Here is a 25,659-nt window from a genome sequence, read left to right as displayed (position 1 = left end):
TTACACTAGCTCACAATAAAACAAAAACAAAAAATACCTTGAATTTAAAAGGTTTCGACAAAGTTCGATAAAAATTCAAAACTAATAAATGATTGATATGATGAATTATTTAAAATCAATGGATGATTGTTTTTATCCAAAAAAAAAAAAAATGATTGATATTGTAAATTATTTGAAATTAATAGATAGTTATTTCTTAAATACATAAATTATGTACAGAATGTGATTAATTATACCAGTTACAGTTGTTTACGAAGAAATAAGCTTTCAAATTTAAATTAATTAAATCTTACATCTGGTCAATTATGCTATGAGAAAAATTGAATGAATTAACAATTTTATCCATTGAAAATAATTTTGTTAATAAGTTGGATCATACAACTTAAACTTACATAAATTTGATCATTTTTCTTTTTGTAAATTTTGTTTATATATTTGAATAAATTTGAATAGTTAGTTATGTAAGTAATATTCTCGTAAACATTGCCAAAAAATAAAACATTAAATTATATACATAATATTTTGATTATAAATTTTCTTTTAATATATGAAAGGACCCATATCAAGAGTTCGCTTTGAGTCCCAAAAATGTTTGAGTTTAGCAAGTGTGATCGCAATAAAGATATTATATATTAACTAAAAAATTCACTTCGATGTATACAAATGTGTGTGAAAAAAGTTAAATATATAATAAAAAAAGTATTAAAAGTTCAAGGAATGGACAAAAGAGAGAAATAGGAGGCGACGGTTAGGGATGGCAAGGGTGGCGGAGATGGCAATGATAAAAGGATTTAAGGACATAGAAGGGAGTTGAGGATAGTGGTAACAATGACAATGAATGTTGGAAATGGAAAAGAGGACTTAAAGAGGGGTCAAGAAGAGTAAGAAGGACTAGCAAAAGTGGGGTTGGCGATAGTTAGGGAAGGGTGCATAAGAGAGGTAGTTGCTGGCTGGGAATGAATGAGAGAGGGAAAATGAAAAGAGGAGAGAGAGTCAACGAACAATGTAATTTTTGTCTATTATTTTGCAATTTTTTTAGAATACTGCCAAATGTCCCTAGCTATTTACTTTGAACCCCTACTAACATAATTGAAACCCTCTCATATTCTCTGTGAGCCCTCATCTTAATACCGACTATACCCTTATTCTTTTGGACTCCCAACTCATAGGTCGAAATTACCAACAACAAACACATACTTGAGAGAAAAATCAATGACAACCGAAGCTTCATCGTATTTCCAAAATATTAACATACATATTTCATTTCGTAAAAAATTATTTTGAGCCATATATTGTTTTTGCTTTCTACAGTTTCAAGACAAGTGAGATTTTGACAACATTTCTAGGCCCCACGCCATTGTTATCGGATTCATGAAATCTCTGCCACCATGCCAACACCGTCGCTCCTCACGATTTCGTTGTTAACCAAATTAGCGGCCTAGCTTACGTGGCATTTTTTGGTGTCTAGATCGTTGCCGAAAACTTAGTGGCATTGGATTGCGACGTCGTTGATGGACTTTTCTCAGAGTTGCGATGCCGCAGTGGTGAGGCAGAGGAAGAACCTATCATGGTTCATACTGGGATGTTAGGGTTTGGACAATTAGGGTTAGAAGGTTAAAGATGAGAGTAAAAATGGAATTTCATATTTGGACAAAATTAAAATTAAAAAAAATAAAAGAAATGAAATGTCTAAAAAAAAGATAGATATTAATAGTATCACTCTTTTTTAAGATTTCATATTAAATGCAATTATTCTCCTTACAATTGCAATTATTTTATTTACTTTCTATTTTTTTTTTAATTTTTCTTAATCTCGTTTGAGAACATGTTAATTTAAGAATATTTTTTTAATTTTTTATAAAAAAATTATAAAAAAATAAAAAGTAATATAATAATTTTTAAAATTTTTAACTAAAATATTTAGGAATCTTTTGAGAAGCAAAAAAAAAAAAAAAAATCAATTTTTAATTTTTTATTCATTTGGAGTCACATCATTTTTTATATTTTTTATCTACAAAAAGATAAAATGAATTAAAAAAAAAATCAAAAAACTAATTTTTTATCAATTTTTTAAAACACCACTTAGGGTTAGTTCGGGATGTTCTAAAAAAGTGCACTTTTTGACTTATTGACTTATATGAGTTGGGTATGGGTTGGGTTTGATACGATGTGTTAGAGAGGTGATGTGATTTAAATAAGATGATATGACTTAAATAGGATAGTAACTTTTTAATTTTTTGTATTATTTAACTTATGTCAAACTTGACCTTAATATCCAAATGGAGGTAAAAAAAACATATTGTTAAAGTGAGATTATCAAAATATTGTGTCACTCTGATGGGTATGTCTGCCACATTGAATTGTAGTCGTTTCTAGGTTGTTTTGAAAAAGTAATTAAAAATTAATTTTTTAAAAAAAATATATAAAATATATGAAATAGGGTGGCAATTAAATAAAAAGTTGTTTGGAATGTTATAAATAAATATATTTTTAAATTTTTTTATGAAATATAGGTTAGATTTGAAATAATGTGGTAGAAAGATAATATAATTTAAATAAAATGATGTAACTTAAATAAGATATTAACTTTTTAATTTTTTTTTAAGATGCTAAACTTAGCCCAAATTAAAAATTAAAATGTCTTTACTGACCCACGTCCCGAAGCGGCCATCTGTGTGAGTGTCGTCTACTTTGCAAAAAGTAAAACACATTGCAAAATTTTTTTCTCTCTCTTTGTCTAGCTTTCCGCAGTTTTTATTTCTCATCGCAGGAAAACAAAAAAAGGTCTCCTCTTCAGTCTCTCCTCTACCACCTCTCATTTCATTCCACCAAAAGAATCAGAACCCAAACAAAACTACTCTACTACTCACATATTTTAAAAGAAAAAAAAATCTGAGAGAGGGAGATCAAAGTAGGGTTTCGATTTTGTTGTTGGCGGCGTAAGTGTGGAATTTCGCACAACGGAAGGGGACGAATGGACCCTGCAGTGTTGGACAAGATAATCGAAAGGCTAATCGAAGTCCGATCGACGAAGCCAGGGAAGCTTGTTCAGCTTTCTGAGTCTGAGATCAAGCAGCTCTGTGTTGCCTCTCGAGATATCTTCATCCAACAGCCCAATCTCCTCGAACTCGAAGCCCCCATCAAAATTTGCGGTATATAGCGATGCACAAAAGCAAAAACAAAAACAAAAACGAAAACGAAAACTACTTTTTTTTTACTATAATTTTTTTAACTGTTCTGTTTTCAGGTTTTTTATTTTTTATTTTTTTGGGTGATTTGATTTATGAGATTTTAATAAAATTGCTTGAATTTTTTAGCTTTCTGCGATTTGGGAAGTCACAACATGAGTTTGAGTTTGTGGGTTTTGTGTCAAATCACGATTTTGGAGATAGCTGCTTTTGGGTTCAGAACAGCAGCTTCCAATAGTAGTAGTTTTTTATTTTTTATTTTTTTGGGGGGCGTGTTTTGGTGGTTTGACTAGTAAGATTTTGAGTTGTTTTATTGTATTAACGAAAAAATGCTTCAATTTGTTTTGACTTTTGAATTTACTAGTACCTTTCTGCGATTTGGAAGTCACTATATGAGTTTGTTTTTTGTGGGTTATGTGTCAAAATATGACTTTGGAGGTAGCTGCATTTGGGTTTAGAAAGAGCAGCTACCAATAGTAGTTGTAGCTTCACTTGTTGGGTTGGTGGAGTACTGTTCATTTAACCCTATGTTCACTCAAACACTGGGCCAATGAGGGGTTTGGGGGCGCCTCCCCCAAGGGGGAGGGGGTCTAAGGGGGGTTTACCCGTCCGAATTTTTTGGGTATTTTCATAATTCTCATGTTAGTTTTCATGTAATCCTAATTCTTATAAATAGATGAGGGGTGTCTCTTTTAAGTTAAGAGAGAGTTGTATTTTTCTGATCACAGTGAAAACGGCAGTAGCCGTGGACGTAGTCCTATTTTGGGGTGAACCACGTAAATCATTGTGTTATTGTTTGATTTATTTTTTCTTCCTTGATTGTTATTTCGTGTCTCACCAATCGTGGTTAGGAAGGGTCAATTCCTAACATCACTGTGCTCATTGTCATTTCTGTTTAGTTCATGAACAATTATTTTTTCTTGTGTTAATGTTGGTTTAACTTATAAAGATTTTCAAGTAGTTGTCTTGTTGTATTAACAAAAATGGTTGAGTTAGTTTTGAATTTGAATTTACTAGTAGTTTTCTACGATTTGGGAAGTCACAATATGAGTTTGCTTTTGTGGGTTATGTGTCAAATTACAACTTCAGAGGTAGCTGCATTTGTGTTCAGAAGTGCAGCTACCAATAGTAGTTGTAGCTTCACTGTTGCATCATCATCACTGTTGTTATTGTTTAGTAAGTGGATAACGCCATATAAAACTGCAATTTGTCTTTACTCAGCGCAATTTCATAAAGGATTTTATGCTATGGATAGTCATTGAATTGCACATGTAGAATTCAAACATAGCATAAGTGCAGAATAGCAGTGCATTGTGATAACTATTATTTCCTGATCATTTAATAATTATTTATTTCATTTCAGGTGACATTCATGGGCAGTATAGTGATTTGTTAAGGCTCTTCGAGTATGGTGGTTTTCCTCCTCAATCCAATTATCTATTTTTAGGGGACTATGTAGACCGTGGCAAACAGAGTCTGGAAACAATATGCCTCTTGCTTGCGTATAAAATTAGATATCCAGAGAACTTCTTTCTTCTCAGGGGAAACCATGAATGTGCTTCTATTAATCGCATCTATGGATTTTTTGATGAATGCAAGCGCCGGTTTAATGTGAAAATATGGAAGTCCTTTACTGATTGTTTCAATTGTCTTCCTGTGGCCGCACTCATTGATGACAGAATATTGTGCATGCATGGTGGCCTTTCCCCTGATCTTACAAACTTGGATCTGATTAGAAACTTACCCCGTCCTACTCCTGTTCCTGACACTGGTTTACTGTGTGATTTACTCTGGTCGGATCCTGGTAGAGATGTCAAGGGATGGGGAATGAATGATAGAGGAGTTTCATTTACATTTGGCCCTGATAGGGTGTCCGAGTTCTTAACAAAGCATGATTTGGATCTTATTTGTCGCGCCCATCAGGTTACCGACTCTTCTGTTGTTTGTTGCTCAACTGACTTATTGGGGTTGCTTACATGCGTTTTCTGATCTAGGTTGTAGAGGATGGTTACGAATTCTTTGCTGAGAGGCAGCTTGTAACCATATTCTCAGCCCCCAACTACTGTGGTGAATTCGACAATGCTGGGGCAATGATGAGTGTTGATGAAAATTTGATGTGCTCATTTCAAATTCTCAAGCCAGCAGAGAAAAAAACTAAGTTCATGATGTCCGCAAAAACGTGACCAAAAGGTCAGTTCATTATATTGCTTCGCTCATCTTAATATTGCTGTTCACGTGTCAATATCATTACCTAAATTTCCTTGCCTTAGTAAATAATGTTGTTGGCTTGCTGCTGGGTTGTTGGGGTGGGAGGGTTATGATTAACTTCTGTAGTAAATCAAATTCATTATTTAGTCTTCTAAATTTCAGCTTACTCCTAAAGTGTATCATTGTTTGTCTCCTAGTGGAATATTTTGGTCAAATGAGAAAATTGGGTTTTTTATTTTTTATTTTCGTTCTCATAGATGGTGAGAAATGAGACCATAGTGGAAGGTAAAAAAAAAGGTAATGGAAGGGAGAGGCAAATAAAATGCTTTTCCTTGTTTAGTTGTCATCTCAAAATTGTTTAATTGTGGAATGGGCTTTTTTGCCGTCTGTTGGGACGGCAGGGGGGGTTCTTCTTGGTTGGGATAAGAGGGTGGTGGTGAGAGAGGAGGAGGAGGTGGGGGGTTTTTCGGTGTCCTGTTTGTTTCGATGTGTGGAGGATGATTTTCGGTGGGCCTTTACTGGGGTGTATGGTCCGGTGCAACATTCGGAACAGGGAGGGTTTTTGGAGGAATTGGAAAGTTTGGCATTTCGATGGGATGTTCCTTCGTGTGTCGGGGGAGATTTTAATGTTATTCGATGGCCATCGGAGAGGTCAGGAACCAATCAAGTCTCGGGTTATATGAGGTCTTTTTGTTCTTTGATTGATTCTTTGCAGTTGGTTGATTTCCCTATTCAGGGAGGTAGCTTCACTTGGTCAAATGGGCAGAGCATGTCTCGTGTTGATCGTTTTCTGGTGACTGGGGGATGGGAGGAGCATTTCTCGAAGGCAGTCCAGTTACGACTTCCTCGACCATTATCTGATCATTGGCCTATTGTGCTGGATAATTGGGGAATTCGTTGTGGTCCTACGCCATTTTGGTTTGAGAATATGTGGCTGCAAACAGAGAGTTTTTTGGATGTGGTGCGTGGTTGGTGGAGTAGTTATGTCATTTCTGGTTCTCCTAGTAGTGTGTTGGCCCATAAATTGAAATTGCTCAAGGGAGATTTGAAGATTTGGAATAAGGAGGTGTTTGGCCATTTAGAGGGTCAAAAAGCGGAGGTGGTGTCTTCGCTCCGAGCTCTTGATGAGTTAGAGGCGCAAGGGGGTTTGTCCACTGCTGATCGTGTTCGGAAGGAGGCGGCTAGACATGATTTTGTTCGTATTTCTCGTATGGAGGAGGTGTCCTTTAGACAAAAATCTAGATGTTTGTGGTTGAAGGATCGGGATTGAAATACGAAATTTTTTCATTGGATGGCCAATGCACATCGGCGGGTTAATCAAATTACTCGGATGTTGGTGGATGGCCGACAGCTTTGCGTGGATCCGGAGATTCGGGAAGGGATTGTGGGTTTCTATCAAAAATTGTTTCGGCAACAAGAGGGGAAGTGGCGGCCACGCTTGGATGGGGTTCAGTTTGATATGATTTCGGAGGAGGATAAGGAGCGTTTGGTGTGTGCTTTTACGGAGGATGAGGTGTTTGGGGCTTTGCAGGCCATGAGTGGTGACAAAGCTCCCGGTCCTGATGGATTTTCATTGGCTTTTTTCCAGCATTGTTGGAGTGTGGTCAATGGTGATGTGATGGCAATTTTCAAGACTTTTTACCGTTCTGGCCAATTTGAAAAAAGTTTAAATGCAACTTTTTTGGCTTTGATTCCAAAGAAAGGGGGGGTTGAGGATGTTCGTGATTTCCTGCCTATTAGTTTGTTGGGCAGTGTGTATAAAATTTTAGCTAAAGTTCTTGCCAATAGACTTAGAGGGGTTTTAAAGGCCGTGGTATCTGAGTCTCAGAATGCGTTTGTTGGAGGTAGGCAAATTTTGGATGCTGTGTTGGTTGCCAATGAGTGTGTGGATTCTCGGATTCGACAACGTCGTCCCAGTCTGATTTGCAAATTGGATATTGAGAAGGCATATGACAATGTTAATTGGGATTTTCTCATGTATATGTTGGATTGGATGGGTTTTGGGGACACTTGGTGCCGTTAGATTAAGTTTTGCGTTTCGACTGTGCGGATGTTTGTCTTGATTAATGGATCTCTAGCAGGTTTTTTTCCGACGTATCGGGGTCTTCGGCAGAGGGATCCGTTGTCACCTCTGTTATTTATTTTGGTGATGGAGGCGTTGAGTAGATTGTTGGATAGAGCTGTGCGTGGGGGTCTCCTGGGGGGCTTTGCTGTGGGGGGGTGTCTCTTGTCGTATCTCATTTATTATATGCGGATGACGCTCTGATCTTTTGCGGGGTTGATGTCGAGCAGGGGTCACTTGCAGTGTGTGCTGTTATGTTTTGAGGCAGTATCGGGCCTTCGGGTTAATTTGCGGAAGTTGAAGCTTATTCCAGTTGGGGAGGTTGAGTGGTTACCGGTTTTAGCTGCTGTCTTGGGATGTAGGATCTCAGTTTTGCCGGTTAGTTATTTGGGTTTGTCGTTAGGTGCCTCTTTCAAGGCGAAAGGGGTGTGGGATGGGGTGGTGGAGCGTGTACAGTGTCGTCTGGCGGGTTGAAAGAGGCAGTATTTGTCGAAGGGCAATCGGTTGACGTTGATTAAGAGTGTGTTGAGCAGTATTCCGACCTATTTTATGTCGGTCCATGTTATTCCTGTACCAATCGCGCATCGGTTGGAGAGGCTTCAGCGGGATTTTTTGTGGGGTAGTAGTGCTGATGAATTTAGGTATCATTTGGTTGACTGGGGGAGGATTTGTCAACCTAAGCCTGCAGGGGGGTTGGGGGTGAGGAAGTTGGTGACTTTTAATCGGGCTTTGTTAGGGAAATGGTTGTGGTGGTTTGCCTTGGAGGCAGACAGGTTCTGGCGAAGGGTGGTGGCTTCTAAGTATGGGGTGGGGAGGGGGAATTGGATTTCGGGGGATGTGCTCACCCCGCATGGCTGTGGGCTTTGGAAAGGGATTTGGATGGGTCGGGAGGAGTTTTGGAGGTGGGTAGTGTTTAGGGTGGGCAATGGGTTGCGGGTGCGGTTTTGGAAGGATAGGTGGTGTGGGGGGGAGTCTCTGGAGGTCCGTTTTCCGTTGATTTTTCATATTGTGGTTGATAGGGAGGCGACGGTGGCATCTTATTTAGGGGGTGGCGATATGGTGGTGTGGGATATTCAGTTGCGGCGTGTGGTGCATGGTTGAGAGGTTGCTCAGTTGGTAGAGTTGTGGGCTGTTTTATATGGGATGGGAATAAATGGGAGGGGACACGATGTTATGGAGTGGATTGGGGTGGGGGCAAAGAGGCGGTTTTCAGTTACATCTTTCTATAAAGGTTTGGTGGGGGATGAGGGTTTTGCTTTTCCTTGGAATAGTGTTTGGTTACCAGGTGTTCTGTCTAAGGTGGTTTTCTTTATGTGGATGGCCGCTTTAGGCCGGAATCTCACTTTGGACAACTTAATGCGGCGTGGTCATGTTTTAGTGAATCGGTGTTGCATGTGTTGTCGTGCTACTGAGTCGGTGGATCATTTGTTTCTTCATTGTTTGGTGGCTTCTCAGTTGTGGGGTTTTATTTGTTCTCTTTTTGGGATTGCTTGGGTTCAACCTAAGGGGGTGTTGGATATATTTTGGGCGTGGTGGGGTGTTAGGTTTGGGCATCGACGGCGGCGAGTTTGGGTGTTGGTGCCGTTTTGTTTGATGTGGCTTGTTTGGTTGGAGCGGAATTGGCGCACTTTCTTAGACGTTGCTCATGGGGTTGTTTGGTTACAAAATCGTCTTTTAGTGGTTATGGCCAAGTTTGGCAAGTTGAAAAAAAGTCAAAAAGTTAAAAAGTTACTCAAAAAGTTAAAAAGTTATCACTATTCATCAAAAGTCAACAAGTACGGCTGCACAACTCTCAATCCTAATTTTCCCTTACATACTAATTTATACAATTTTTTAATACACATTTTTTAATAAAAAGTCAAAAAGTTAACCCAAACAACCATATTTTTTTCCTCAACTTCTTAGTCCAAAAAATCAAAAAGTGCACTTATTTAGGAAATCACAAACAACCCCTATGTATAGTTGGTTGGAGAGGAAGGTTGATCCGGACTTATTTGTTTTTTTGGATTTTCTAGAAGATGTGATTGGTTAGCTTTGTTTATGGTTAGTTTCTCCTAATTGGGGATGGCTTTTCTGTATTTGTTTGCATAAGCTTGCTGCGTTTTTAATAAAGATTGGTTTTATTTATCAAAAAAAAAATAAAAATTGTTTAGTTGTCATATCAAAACAAGAGGCAAAGAAAAATAAACCATTTGAAGAGGCCATTTTTTTTGGTAGAGAAGATGAAGAGAATGAATTATAGTTGAAAAGGGTTCTAAAACCACTCCCCTAGATTGAAAAATCTTTGTAGCTTCCATAACAAAGTAAAGAACGGAAAATAAACCCCTTTGATGGTTCCCTTATATATATTTTTTTTCAATCCTCTTTTCCATCTTTAGCAAGAAAGGTAAAATAAAATATGTTGGTATTTTCTTTTCATTTCTTTATTTGTTTCTGAGAACTAAACAACTAAACAAGGCCTTGAAAATACCTTACAATGAACTTGTTTGCTCCTTTTTTGTTATTTGGAAAGCAAGATTGCTTGTGAGGATCTTTAGTAATATGTAAATGATGAAGAATTGTGAAAGAAGATTTATGCTCCAATTTTGTGGATTAAGGGTGATCAGTTCAATAATGGAAGACAGGAAGCCTTGGTTTATCTAAAAACACTTGGATACAGTACAGGTTTTTTTCTTGGAACGGTACAATTTGAACATTGATTGTTGAGCATCAATTTCAACTGGAATTGTGTCATATTGACGTCAAATACTAGTCTTGTAAAGAGGATCTAGGTGCTCTTAGGCAGTATTTGGTCAAAAGATTTGGTGCCATGAACTTAGTACCAGAGAGATGAAATGTTCTTAAGACGGATGGATAGCAAAGCAAGTGTTATGTGCTGGCTAGCATGAGGGTGGTTGATCTCAAGGGGGCAGTGTTACTGTGAATTTATTTCAAGTAGAGAGCAAGACGGTTTTAATGAAGAGAAATTGGTTGTTTGGAAGGCCGAGATTTATGTTTAATTGGCTTCAGTTGGGTGCTGTTATAAGGAGGGAAAGGGGATGGATAATTTAGTCACTAAGTCATGAAGTTGTGCAGTATTTCTTGGAATGTGAGAGGGTGAATGATCTTGATAAAAGAAAGGCGTTGAAAGCATCTTTAAAGAAGTGGAGAGGTGACTTGGTGTGTATTTAGGAGATAAAAATGGAGCTAGATTGTTAGAAGTTTATGGAGTGGTAGTTGGATGTGGTGCGGGTATTTTAGACAGGTGATTATCGGTACATACTCGATTTTATGTCTCTTTGAGGATGTGGAACATGGTTTTGTTTGGGCATTCTTGGGGGTCTCTTGTGATGAAAAGTTGGAATTTCCCATGGTATATAGGGGTTGATTTTAATGTGGTTAGAATTCTGCTTGAGAGATGGGCATATTAATGGGGCTATGGAGGAATTTTTGGGCAATTGATGCATGGTTCAGTTAGAGATCTGTTTTCAACTTGGGGTACAGGTTGCTCAAGGGGAAGCTTTGGGAAGGCTTGGGAGATTGCTTCATTTTGTGTTTTGGGTGTTTATAGAATGAGATAAATAAAAGGTCTGGTATTGAGTGTTCTATTGTGTGTTTGAATGGAGTTGTGCGTGTTTTCTTTTTCTTTTTTTGTGTGGCTTTAGGGACTCTTTTCCATTTTCTTAATATGATTTTGTTGACTTTTTGGGGGGAGTTGTCCATCCTTGTAGACATGTAGAAGGGGACACTTTTTTGTTTTTATATACTTCCAGTGAACCAGGTTGCACCCTCTTTTGTGACGCTTTTTCTATAATAAAAATCTTTTACATATCAAAAATAAAAATAAAAATGCAAACTTGCACCACTTTAGTGTTGGTTATATTTTGTACTAATAGTTTGTGTTGTTTCAAGTTTCAAACTTTCAGGTTATAAAGAAGCAAAACGACAAAGGCTTTTCGGAGATTTTTCCAATTATTGGATTTTTTTTTTATTTTAATGATTGTACTTAGTTGATAATTTCTCCAATTAAGGGGAGAAAATCCATGAAGCTGTTAAAACTTAAGGCCTTTCTTCAACAAATCTAGCCTAAAACGAAAAAGTAGATCTATATTAAAATGTTAAATGAAATCTACCTCATTCAACTAAAAAAAAATAAAAAAAATAACAAAACATTCAAATTGTTTGGAAACTTTTGGTTGAGGATGAAGAGACAAATTTATGCTTCATATCATGTCAATCTAATATTTTCTCAAGTTTTCCGGAGGTTTACAATGTGCTTCGTGGTATACGAATTGAGAAGACAAGTCAAATCATTGAAAAAAATGAGTGGTGTGTCTAAAGCCTTATGTAAGTAGCGCATGCATGACATGGACAAGTTAACACGATGATTTTAAAAAAAAAAATGCCGAGTACGATTATTATTATCATTATTTTATAAATTTATTATATGTCAAATATGTAAGTAGTTCGTTTATAGATAATGAAAAAAATAATTTAACACTAATTAAAATTAAAAAGGTTATATCTTCCATAACTTAAACATTAAGATATCAGTTGCACAATAATTGCATTATAAATAATGCAAAATAATTCTAAAAAATATTGAAATGTGCATGTTTCAAAACATATTTAGAATGCACTACATTATGAGTAATGCATAACATTCTTACAATGAAGAGATTCATCATATAGGTCATTAAAGTGTTCCAGAAGTCCGATATTATGAATTGAAAATTTTAATTAAGACATGTTGAATAAGAGTCTGACATGCATTTAGGAGTGTCCGCAGAGTGTCGGACATGACACACCTCCTTTGTAGAAGTGTCTGTACTTATTATGTTTGATGTACTTATTATGTTTGATGGTTAACAACTCGGGAATGGAGCAGCAATGCATTTACCGTGAGAATGTATGTGCCAAAATGTATTGTGGCCGATTTTTAAATTATTGGGTAGATGAAAGAAAATCCATATGTTTGGACCAGACCTGGGACAAAAATTTGGAGCTCTGTTGGGAGTCTAGTTTTTCCCTGCTTTTTTGTATTGGCTGAACTAGAAAATAGTGCAATTCAGTTTTATTTTGGACATTTTATATGGCATTTTTTGTATTTGTGTTAAAAAACTACTATGCTATTTATGGACCATGCTGAATTTGGGTTTGATAACTAGGTCAATCAAGCTGAGCTCTAGCCTTGTTCTTTGGCTTATTTTCTTAACTATATTATCCTCCTTGCTCAGTCGTGCTCATTGAACTTCCGATGTGATCATATGTATATATATTGAAGTGTCTACATTGAAATTGTCTCACAATTACCTTCCTATGCAGCTGAGACCCCGCTGATTCAATTTTTCTGGAGAGAGAAGATTTGAAGTCCAGGCTGGGGCAAACACTATCGTTCTTGACATGTGCCCGAAGAATTAATGCTCACCCATCACCCTCCCATCTTTTTTTTTTTTTTTTTTTTTTTTGGGTTTTTCTTTTTTCCACTGATCTTTTACCCCTCTTTTCTAGTTCCACGATGACTGATCATGTAAATCTTGTTTTAGATTAATATAGGCACAAAAAAATGCCCCCAATAACTTGTAGCAGACACTGTTGTTGTGCCTTGTGACTGACTCATGTAGTAGATCATCCAAATGTTCGATGAATTGACTGTCTTAGTCGATGAATGCAGTTATAATGATCAGAGACAATATTGTTTGCATCTTAAAATGTAAAACTGTGATCTATCAGGTTGTCATAATGGTTAATTTTGGGCTCTCCCTTCTGAGCATCAACATTCTGTTGCATTCGTAGTGGTAAAAGTTGAACTCAAGTGTCTCACTCGATAAGGGAGCGCCTCAATCACTAAGCCTACCCCTTGAGTCATTCCTTTTCGAGATGCAAAATCCAGAGTTGTTAGTAAGTTGATATTGGGTGGAACTCACCTTGTGGGACATTAACATTCATTCCACCGTTAGATGACTTTTCCAACCTTATTACAGGTAGCAGTCTTCTCTTGATTTGCCCGTTGTGTCTGTGATTTGACGACAGCTCTCCCTAGATTGCCACGTTCGTGAGCTCGACTTATTTCAAAAAAAAAAAAAAAAAAAAAAATTGGGTAGAATTCATCTTTCATCTTTGAAAATTGACTGATAAGAATAGAGTGCTCAAGAAGTTTATATGCAACACAAGTGGAATGATATTTATAAACAAGTTTGATAGTATGTCTATAGATTTTATGAATTTTGAATTTTACTAGAAGCTAGTCTATCAATTTTGAAGTTTTAAAGGACTTTGATGTTGCATGAAATTTATTATTAAATTGTTATTTTATTTAAAAAGAACAATAAACATGACTTTACATGTATATATATGCACATGATTTTAAATTGTTAAAATTATAAAGAGTGAAATGAATTTTATGATAAAAAAATATGATTTTTAATAGAAGGTGTCACGATTTGAAAGCTATGATATTAAAATAGAGACTCCTAATTGCCATGATCATGTCTTTTTGACTTACATATCACTTTCTTTGGCATTGGGTTCAGATAGAGGGGAGTCCTTCCTTTCTATGATCAATGTGATTATTTTAGAATAAGAAAAAAATATATCAATATATGTATTTTATAAATTTGTTTAGAAAACAAATGAGAGGGATAGTCGGCTAAAAGTGGTTTGTCAATGACAAGATAAAAGATATCTGATGGCAGCTAAAGGTGGTTGCGAGCAGTGGCGGGCGCAGAAATCACTTTTAGTGGGGCCACATTACATGTCTTAAAAAATTGTGATAAAATTTTAATTATCTATATAACAAAATATGGGTGTTTTTAAATTGGGATGAGACATTTGTGTATGTGTCAAAATGTAGATCATAAGATTGATTCAATCAAGGGTTAAAAGTGTCTTACTCTCATTTGTCTTATTTGGAAATTTCAATAGTTGAGATTAGTTTTACTAAATTTAAATGGTCCATATTAACTTTTGGTTCCCACCCTCACAGACACCACCTTTTCTCCCTCTTTTTCTTTCTCTCACATCTCACAGACTTCTTCTCACACTTCACATCTCTCACATATATCTTCTCTCTCTTTTTCTCTAATTTTGAATTCAAAATTGAAACTCCATCGTCTCTCACGCATCTTCCTCTTCCCATCACACATCTTATTTTCACCAAGCTTTCTCTCTCTAAGTGATCTCCGGTGGTGATTTCTACCATTTGGCTCTGATGGAATATAGCCCTGCTAAGAGGGGGTGATTTCTACCATCTGCATCAATGTTTGCCTCCTCTCTCTCTACACAGCTCCAAGATAGAAAGCTAAATCCTCACTTTTTTCCCACTTCTGTTACTGTTCCATTGGGTTTGTTGTTGTTGTTGTACAGATTGTATAGTTAAATAAAATAAATAGATTCATATTGAACAACTACTTTGAATTTCAAAACAAGAACATGTTAGAATTTACAAAAATTCATAATAAAATAAAACTAGTAGAAGGAAGCAAACCGAAACCTGTGTGATACCATAGTGTCCTTAAAACAGATTAGCTGCCTGTGAGTGCTGGAGGAACGTCGATTTCTGTCTCCTAAGATATGACTGTTTAGACCGGGCTAACGTAGAAACACCTTCTGTTAGCTTTGACGAACTTGATAATAGTTGCACTCTCTCTAACAAGAACCAAAGAAAGGACTAGCAAAAGATAGGAAAATTTTTCTTTGGTGTAAAAAATCATCTCCAACTTTTTTATCTCAAAACAACATCTCCATTTTCCATCAAAAATCTCTCAAAACTCTTCTTCTAAGTTGGAAGGGAAAGACCCTTTTTATACTTGTAGGGAAAATGTCTTAGCCATGAAGGCTACCATAAAACCTAGCATCAATGGCCATCAACTCTAACTTTTAGGGCTAAAGTTACAAAGGTGCAAAACTCCCATGTGCATAATGATCATCAACTGTATCATCAAAAGATGAGAGTTACAAAGGTTGAATAAATAAATATATATATAATGCTATTTAAATAATCCAATTAGATGGGTCGCAAAATGGATACGAGTATTGGGTCACAACCCGATCCACACCCAATCTAAAACATTTGCACAAGACAAGCCCACTCCAGCATAACACAATCTAGCTCATGCCTAAGACTAAGTCCAACACATGCACATATACAAGCCTAGGCTAGTCCAGACCAAGACTAAACCTAAATCCAAGTCGAAGCCTAGGCCCAAGCTCAACTTCTGTTGATGCCCATTTTATGAGACAATTCTCATTCACAATTCAATGGTTTCGGCCCATCATTTTTATATTGTAATTTTTTCACTTGAGAGAATACAAAATCACTTAGACCCACTTTAACCGGCAGTTGGATCTCACTTTAATTTCAAATTAAAGTTATTGAAAAATCATTATTTTCCAACAATCCCCCACATGAATAAAATTGGTCGAACAAAGAAAAACGGACAACACTTAAAAACAAAGACTCAGAGAGAGAGCACACAAAATAACCCTGCATCAGAAAAGGTAGCTGTTAGCCTTGAACCTTTCGTAGTGAAAACCTATCGGATATACTGGTTGACCAATGAACGTAATGTCTTAAACTATTTTGCTGTTTGTGTAAATCGAGACAATAGACCTCACACAGGAGTTACTCCAACCATTATTCTTGTTCTCACTGGTGTGTTCGATTTGGCCCTGGAACACTAGCCTGGTTCAGTGAATGTTTTTAAAGAATTTAGCTTTATCAATTCTTAAAAAAGCGGCCCCACTTCGTACTCACGTAGGTGACCTACATAAGGTATCTCTCTATACCACACTTGACTATTCACAACACTTAGGTCATGAAAAACATCAGCTTAACCTCCCACCCCACAGGGTATCACTATATAAAGAAATGGGTAGGAGGATTTACCTCCACAGTGACTCATCTGTTACACGCAATTAGATTGTCCCTTTGAACCTAGATCTTAGGATCTCCAGTCAACTAGGTTGGGTTTTCTATTCCAGTAACATTACTAAAGGCCTTAACCCTATTCCTCTTGACGATGGCCTTGTTTGGTTTGTTTTTCAGAAAAAATTTTGGGAAAAATTCTCTACAAACAAATTTTCAAAAGCAATCAAACCAAACAAATTTTTCTAAAAAAAATCTCAAAATTTTGTTTAGTTACCTACTTTCCAAAATCACACTCTCTCTCATACACATCAAATCAATCACTTTTTTTAAAACTCTCTCCCCAAAATAATTTTCCAAAACTATTTCTGAAAAAAGACAAACCAAACAAGTTTTCGCACTTTTTACCTTAAAAACTACTTTACAAACACAAACCAAACACACCCGATGTTTCTACTACCTCTCTAGTTAACCCTTTGGTTAACGGATCCACAATGTTGTCCTTAGACTTTACATTGGGTTTGTTATTGTTGTTGTACAAACTGTATACTTAAATAAAATAAATAGATTCATATTGAACAACTACTTTGAATTTCAAAACAAAAACATGCTAGAATTTATAGAAATTCATAATAAAATAAAACTAATAGAAGGAAGCAAACCGAAGCCTATGTGATACCACAGTGTCTTTAAAACAGATTAGCCGCCTCACTGTGGGTGCTGGAGGAATGTTGACTTCTGTCTCCTAGGATACGACGGTTTAGACTGGGTTAACGCAGAAACACCTTCTATTAGCTTTGGCGAACTTGACAATGGTTGCACTCTTTCTAACAAGAACCAAAGAACAGACTAACAAAAGATAGGAAACTTTTTCTTTGGTGTAAAAAATCAGCTCCAACTTTTTTTTATCTCAAAACAACATCTCCATTTTCCATTAAAAATCTCTCAAAACTCTTCTTCTAAGTTGGAAGGGAAAGACCCTTTTTATACTTGTAGGGAAGAGGTCTTAGCTATGAAGGCTACTATAAAACCTAGCATTAATGGCCATCAACTCTAGCCTTTAGGGCTAAAGTTACAAAGATGCAAAACTCCCATGTGTATAATGATTATCAACTCTATCATCAAAAGATGAGAGTTACAAAGGTTGAATAAATAAATATATATAATGCTATTTAAATAATCCAACTAGATAGGTCGCAAAATGGATACGGGTATTGGGCCACAACCCGATCCACACCCAGTCTAAAACATATGCACAAGACAAGCCTAGTCCAGCAAAGCACAATCTAGCCTATGCCCAAGACTAAGTTCAACACATGCACATACACAAGCCTAGGCCAGTCCAGACGAAAACTAAACCTATGTCCAAGTCCAAGCCTAGGCCCAAGCCCAACTTCTACTAATGTCCATTTTATGAGACAATTCTCATTCACAACTCAATGGTTTCGACCCATCATTTTTATATTGTAATTTTCTCACTTGAGAGAATACAAAACCTCTCAGACCCACCTCAACTGACGGTTAGGTCCCACTTTAATTTTGAATTAAAGTTGCCAAAAAATGATTATTTTCCAACAATTGTTCAATCTTTGCCTCATCTCTCTCTAATCTAGACAACTCCCTATTTTTTTTTTTGGGAGAGGGGGAAGAGGGTGTGTGAATCTAGGGTTTTATTTGGGTTTTGGATTTTGATATGATAATTAATTTTTGCCTCATCTCTCTCACTTTTTTTTCCATATTTTATTTGGGTTTTTTTTTTTTTTTTTGGTTGTTATCAACACTTTTAGGTTTTTATTCTTGGCAATCCCGGTTGACAAAACTCCTTTCAGTTGTACTTGCTTTCGCACTTTTTATTTTAGTGAGGTTATGAGTTTTTAGATGCGAATCCAACCCGAATTATGCCTTGCAGAGAAGTTTGTGATGTTAATACTTTCAAGATTGCCTATTCGCTGATTATGACGGGGGTCGAGCTGCCCGGTCAGCTCGCGGGGGTCCAGGGGGCAGCGCTCCTTGGCTTGTCCGGGGCAGCGCCCAGGTGGGGTCGAAGGGTAGCACCCCCGAAGCAAAATGCAAAATTATATTCGAAGTTGCATGTCCGCCCTTCCTCGCTCGAGCGAAGGCTGAGTCTGGCAAAAACCTAAGAAGGATGAATGTACGCTCGAGCGAAGGTTGTGTGGCTCGAGCGAAGCCACTTATGAAAAAACACGCGAGATTAGTTCCTCGCTCGAGCGAGAGAGTCTTCGCTCGAGCGAGCTTCGCAGTCCCAGATTTCTATAAGTATTTGTTTTAGTCCAAAACTAGGATTACTGCTCCAAATCTTCTTTTTGGATATTAAGGTTTATATCTGGGTATATTTTGCTAGTTTTCTTTGATGTTTAATTGAGTATTCAACTCATGGGTTAATAAGAATACATCAAAGGTTCGTTTGTTTATTCTATACAAAAGAGAGAGTTGTTCTTCGGTGGATTCTAAAGAATTTGAGCCTGAAGCTTTGGTGGATTCTGGAGTGGCTCATCGTCAAGACGATTCCGAGGTGAAGACCAGGTTGGAAGAGACACATAGGGGTTGGTTCAATTTGGGCGTGGATTCACTAGATAATTGAGAGTATACCTATGTAATTCCTTTATGTCTTTTTAGTGGATTGTTTTGTGGGTTTTGTCCGTGGTTTTTTTATCACAATTGGAGGTGTCCAATTGTGATTTTTTCATGTAAAATCGTTGTATCGATTTGTCTTGATTGTTTGATTGGGATTGTTGTTTACTGCTTAAAATTAATACATAATCACAAATCAACATCTAGGGGATTTCTAGATTTTTCAAACACATAAACTATTCTTTTTATTAGATGTAGTTTCTACAAAAATATTTTTGTTCTATTTGGTTGTTGTTTGATTGCTGAGAAAATGGGGAAAAAAAGTAAAGAAAGTTAAATTTTTGTTACTGTCATTTCTGGGTTTTGCTGAAAGGTCTATTATAATTGTATTGTTATCAAAATTAATTAATTTTTTATTGGGTTTTGTACTCAAGAACAAGGGTTTCCTTTGGCTATTCGTTGGTTACTGTGTTTAGTTGCTGAGAAAGTGGGGGAAAAGAAAAGAAAGTGAAGTGCTGATGTTCTTAATTGTTATTTTTCTTAATTGACTTGGGTTATTTGTTTAAGTACCATTAATCTATCTCTTCATATTTTTTCTACTCTATCTTTAAGCACCATTATGTTTTTTGCTTTACATGATGTAGCAACTTCGACGGCGACAATGAAGCAGACTAAAGCTGTGGGTATTTGTCTTGGTCTTGCTGGCTCTGTTTAAGGATATCCCAAATAGGTATTTTAATTAGTTAGTTATGGTGGAGATGTTCAAACCATGGAAAAAGCTGCTGGAAACTTTAATTAATTAGTTTTGTTGATTAATTATATATTTTTTTGTTGCTAAAATTGTGATAAATTTGAACTATGCCTTTTGGTACCTATTAATAGTTGAAGTTTTTATTTGATGTTTCCTATTATTATTATTATTATTATTATTATTATTATTATTATTATTATTATTATTATTATTATTTGTTGGTAATAGGGTGCTTGGCTTCTATTGGGAAACAAATTCCGTAGCATTCGAGTTGAGAATAATAATTGTGTGTGATTTTTTCTTTTCTGTGTCTTGAGAATATTGCAAGCTTCAAATAAATAAGTAAATAAATAACTATCAAATTGGTATTTTCATTTTTTTCCTGTTATGAGTTATCAATTTGATTTTGTTAACACGGTGTAATTTTGTTAACATAGTGTGATCTCCCATTTCATTTGAACAAATAATTGATTTTGTTTTGCTAGGTGACTTATGCTATTTTGAAGATCATTAGATTCTCAATGGAGTTGTTTTTCGGTGACTCTCTCTTTCTCTCAATCGACACCGGCACATAACTATTTTAAATGGACACAGTATCCATTAACATAATTATAATATTAACTTATGTTACTTTTCTCTCTCATTTATATAAATTAGTTTTCCTTTTGTTTTCATTATTTTTTAGTCCCATTGGTTTAGTTTACTTTTTTTTTTTATTTCTTCTTTATTTCCTTTGGGATTTAATAAGATCTAGGGAAAAAATAAAGAATTAACCACAAATTAGACCCACTACCAAATGCATGTTAGGTTTTACAATGTTAATTAGAGTACAAATATGTAACAAGCCTCACTTTTTATTATTATTTGGGAATGTGGATTGGTATGTTATGATAGAAACTATACTTTGAGCTTTGTTTATTAGTTTTTCTTTGGTCTTCTTATTCTTCTTTTTTAGACTCGATAACTCAACTCAACTCAAGCAAAAGAATTAGGGTTTTAACGAATCAATTTGATTTGGGTAATACTTTGCATTTGAATGATTTATTTTTTTGTTGTTAATCACTTTATTCATCTTTGTAACAAAAATATATATATATATATATATATATTTATATTTTGTTAGTGTTTCAGTGTGATTTTTTGTTTTTGAATATGCTCTACTCTGTAGAGTATGGACATCCATGTTGATGATAATGAGCTGTGAAAGTGATTCGATCTGTGACAAAGTTACCTAAGATACCATTATTTTCTTTTAGTTACTCGGTGGATAATGAACATCCTTGTATATTTTCCTTTACAATATTAATGGTACTTTGATTAATTATTTTTTTTCCTTTGTTTCGATTGCTAGATTTGTATTAAATCAATTTCTAATATCTGATTTCCTCTTGTTGTAGTTCATCAATTTTTGCTGCAATTCATCAATTTCTATAATGAAAGGTATTAAATTTTGAGATCTAATTGGTAATATTTTTCATTAAAGTTTTGATAAATATGCCATTCCCTTTCTCCCTCTAATCATTTGTTTTCTGTCAAGTTTTAGTTTGTTAGCTTTTGCTATTTTCATGTTGTTCTATTTTTTTCTTTATTACATTTGTTTCATTACTCATATAGTTTTGATCAAAGTTAAATTTTTTTGGTCTGTTACTTATTGGGTCTTCGGTGATTATAGGGTTTCAGACAATGCTCCCTTCCCATTTGCATAAAAGATGGAAGCAAAATGGGATTGATGAGCAGTAGACAATATAAATCATGATGAAAAATAGTATTGCTGAAACTTTTTGCTTTCTTCACTAGATTAGTTTTCTTGAATCTTTTTTTTCTTAATCTTTGTTTCTTATGGAGCTTAGTAAAGGGTATTGTAGTATTCTTTGTACCTCACATAGGTTTCTGAAATATATTTCTAAAATGGGTCTTTTAAATTGGGTTTCCATTGGGTGTCTAATATATGCAATATGAGAGAGTAAGTTTTGGGGAGGGGAAGGGTTAATCAAATGGCCTTCCATAAACTAAGTGTATGGATTAAATATAGTGGGTTCTGAAATGGTTGGTTGTGATGACCAAGAAAGGTTTGATTGTAGGTGGATTTTGTTTATCTTTATATTGAATGATTTGGTTGTGATGACCAAGAAAGGTTTGGTTGTGATGACCAAGAATGATTTGATTTGGTTTGTCAAATAGTATTTTGTATTTGTGGATTCTGTTCTTTCATTTTGATTTATTGAAATTTTGATGCTAAATTTGATAGCTAAGTTTGTATTGTAGAGAAATTTACCCTTTGTGCTCCCTCCCTTTAAAACCCATTAATGTTTTTATGGTTTTTTTTTTTTTTGTATTTTTTTTAACTTTGTTGTGAATCTTTGAGAGTTATCTTTGTTTGCTATAACATTGTTTTATAATTGGGATAATATAATTCATTTTACTTGAAAGAGTAGTTGGGTCTGTCATGTTCAAAAATTCACTCAATCTGAAGGGTTGAAAGAGTAAAATCACAAAAAATTAGTTTAATATGGAGGGTGGATGTTTACGGTATGTGCCCATTTAAAAGTATACTATAACCAATTTTTACTTATTTGCTTATAAGACAAGAAGATAAACTATAAATATTATGACAAATGAGTATATGGTTTCTTTTGTTTTCTCCGTTCTTATTTTTTCTCTTTTACACTATAATAGTGGGTATGTAAATGGAACTTAGTTATAAGCTAAACCATGCATATTAGGTATCCAAAACTAGGAAACTACTCATTTCAATTTACATGCATATGGGTCTAATTTCTCTTTGGGGTTTAATCACTGAGTTTATTGATTGATTTGGAATGGAAGGTGAAAGGAAATTAATCAAAATTTTGAATTTTAGATTTATTTCAATCTATGACATTAGGAAACAAAAGTTTCCCTTGGCTGAGCTTTCTACCATGTTCTCTCAGTGACCTGTGATGTTTATGTTGGAAAAATATGGTTTTATAGGCTTATTTTGGGCTAACTTTGAGCCTATATTTGGATGGGCCCCACACGTCTTTTAAGGTGGGTCCAAGAGGTGACGTGTTCCTTGTCGCATGGCAAGTCACACAGTGAAGACAGTTCATCAAAACCATTTATGAGTGAATGAGAAGTTGACTTCGTTTCCGGGTTCATAGAATGGACAATTAAAGAGTCAATAGTGAATTTCCGGGAAATATTAGTCCCACATTGAAACTTAAAGAGAACTTATGTGTGTATATAAGTTCTAGGTGGCAACACTTGCGTTGGACTCCAAGGGCACCCCAAGTTTGTAGAAGGGAAGAGTTATGGACAAAGTGACCTTTGGCTCAAAACCACCACACACGCGCGTCGTCGCCGTTGTCCGTCCGACCGACCGTGCCTGGTGTGGGTTAGGTTAGTTCTAATATTAATTTTTTTTGGACAAAATTTATTTGAATTTTTCCAAAAATTCTTGAGGAAAATTATTTAGATTTCTGAATAAAATTAATTTAATTTTTTCTGTTCAAAGCAGTGCCCTATTTAGTCTGTTTTCCAACAGTTTAAAATGTTCTAAACAGTTTGAAAACTGCCCAGCAGTTTCGGACAGTTTCAGACAGGTTTAAAACTTCCTAGCAATTTCCAACAGATTCATAACTGCCAATAGGTTTGTTTATTTGAATTCTGCACCTGTTGACTTCAATATGCACTTATTCGGCCTGTCCAAACAACCACCAATATGTGTATAAAAGCAGACTTGTTCCAGTAGATTGGGAGATCCTGAAAAAGTCTAAAATTCACTTGCTTTCCTTCCAGTTTTGCTCTCTTGCATAAATTCTTCTCATATTAGTTTTAGAAAAATTCTGAGAGTATAGAACACAGGTTTGGTTCGCCGTACAAATTGTTTAGAGTGATACTACAATTTGTGTATGATCATTGTATCCTGGGAGATTGTGATAACCCTCACCACTAATTAGTGTTAATCTGTGATTAAGCATGTTAACTGAATGATTGACTGAAATTCTGAACTAATTGATTTAGTGTATTAGTTTAAATGCATTTCTATTTGTTGACCGTTAAATGATCTGTTCATGTTTTATGTTTTAAACTGCAAATTGAAGGCCTTATCGGCGACCGAATCTGAAATTGATTAATGCTTTGTGTTAATTAGAATTAATGTGATTTTATGGTATATTTAATTGAAATTTGATTTGGTATGATTAAATTGGATTAAATAAGCTAAATTACAAAGTTGGACTTATCTACAAGTTTGCCACTTAGTGGTTTGACTCTAGACCATCCCTTACTACTTCATTCATGTTTGTTATATCATCCATTCCATCTTTAGAGGCCAAACGAGAGAGAGAGAGACTTGGAAGAAAATTGAGTTCAACTAGAAAACCTTGCTTGAATTTAGAAGACTTGAAGAGGACATTGCAAAATTAGACTCCCACACTTGAAATTGGAGACTTAAGGTAGAGAATTTACCTTCTTGTTCATATTTTGGGTTGGTTCTTGCATGGTTTAGAGGATTGTTGGAGTTTAGAGCAAAGTTATGGCTTAAATTGTTGAATTGAAGCTTGAATCATGCATGCATGTGCATATCTTGAAATTTAGAGTTGTTTTCATGGAAATTATTGCATGCATGTCCATATTATTGTTATAATCCATGAATTCACCATGTTTTTGGAAGGGTTGGCTCATTTGATCTTGTGTTTGAAGCTTTAAGTTTATATAAGCTCATGCATGTACATATTCTTGCATTTTGAAGTTGATTTTCATGAAATCTTGCATGCAAGTTTACATTCTTGTTCTAGTCCATGAGTTCATCATGGTTTTGAGTTTAATCTTGCTTTGGATCATGTTTTGAGGCATTAGAATTCACTAGAATTCATGCATGCCATATGTTCTTCATGTTCATGAAAACTTCTTTGAATTTGTGTTCAATTGAACTACCTTTGGGCTTTGATTTCTCAAATTGATCTTTGAAACATGTCATATTATGAGTTTACAAATGTTTTCCAGAAAATTAGCCCAAAAGGATCGATTTTGATGCTTTAAAGTTGAGTTTTGAGCTTGAGGTTCAAATATGGAAATTCCAGATTTTGGCCTTACGCTCGAGCAGGGAACTCCACGCTCGAGCGTACACACTGAGTTCATGCAGTCCGTTCGAGCGGGGAAAGGGATGCTCGAGCGGGAAATGCGTGTATCCAGTACTTTGCCCATGTTTACAGTCCGCTCGAGCGAGAGAATGCACGCTCGAGCAAGGACTTGTGTCTCACGCTCGAGCGGGGATCGAGCGTCCGTCGAGCGTGAATTGCATGCATCCAGTACTTTTGCATGATTTTACAGTTCGCTCGAGCGGGAGAAACCACGCTCGAGCGGAGCTCCTTTGTTCTGCATGTCCGCTCGAGCGTAGAAAGCCATGCTCGAGCGTGGACCCCTGTTTCAACAAATTTTGAAAAGTGTTTTTAAGTGCATATTTGCATCCTCATTCCATCCTAGGTATTCTTAGGCCTAGTTTAAGGCATCTTAATGAGGATATTGATGTAGAACCATACCGAGGCAAATTAGGGATTAAGTTATTATTTCCTAACTGTGTAGTTTAGTGTATGTTCATTCTGTAACTGTAGGGTTGGCATCCGAGGATGCTCTAGCTGCTTCTAGTCCAGTGCTCTATGAGTAACAATGTTGTAAAGATATGTTCAATCATGAATATTTTCTGAATGAGCAACTGTACCGCTTTCTGGAATGATATTTCTTACTGAATGAATGTTTGTCCTATTTGTGAACTGTATTCGTGGCATCCATAGCAATTTACTGTTACTGTACTGTACTGTACTGCTACTGTCACAGAGATCTCTGTCGGTTCCTATGTTTGGAACCACTACTGTTTACTGATATAATGGCCATCAACTGACTGTTCGGTCTGTTAAGACCTACTGTACTATTTTGCTATTAGATGTACCACATATGACTATTATAGTTTCTGAATGACTGTTATGGCATGAATTATGAGCCACAAACTGAATGACTGATATACTGATAAACG

General features: G+C 35.7%; 2 protein-coding genes across 2 annotated transcripts; both read left to right on the top strand.

The window, feature by feature from the left end:
* Positions 1 to 2,636: 2,636 nt before the first annotated feature.
* On the top strand, positions 2,637 to 13,149 carry LOC114296742 (serine/threonine-protein phosphatase PP1 isozyme 3). The gene is made up of 4 exons (XM_028241073.2): positions 2,637 to 3,152; positions 4,552 to 5,111; positions 5,183 to 5,378; positions 12,763 to 13,149. The coding sequence occupies exons 1-3, from the start codon at positions 2,975 to 2,977 to the stop codon at positions 5,369 to 5,371; spliced, it is 927 nt and encodes a 308-aa protein (XP_028096874.1). The 5' UTR covers positions 2,637 to 2,974; the 3' UTR covers positions 5,372 to 5,378; positions 12,763 to 13,149.
* LOC145790158 (uncharacterized) lies at positions 5,654 to 6,666 on the top strand. Its single transcript, XM_082867993.1, has 2 exons — positions 5,654 to 5,681; positions 5,798 to 6,666. Exons 1-2 carry the CDS (start codon positions 5,654 to 5,656, stop codon positions 6,664 to 6,666), a joined length of 897 nt encoding a protein of 298 aa, XP_082724119.1.
* Positions 13,150 to 25,659: the final 12,510 nt, after the last annotated feature.

The sequence above is a fragment of the Camellia sinensis genome, chromosome 1, assembly GCF_055761805.1.
Source record: "Camellia sinensis isolate YWXY chromosome 1, ASM5576180v1, whole genome shotgun sequence".
Classification (NCBI taxonomy): Eukaryota; Viridiplantae; Streptophyta; class Magnoliopsida; order Ericales; family Theaceae; genus Camellia; species Camellia sinensis.
The sequence above is the reverse complement of the archived record's forward strand: the minus strand, read 5'-3'. Positions and strand labels throughout refer to the sequence as shown.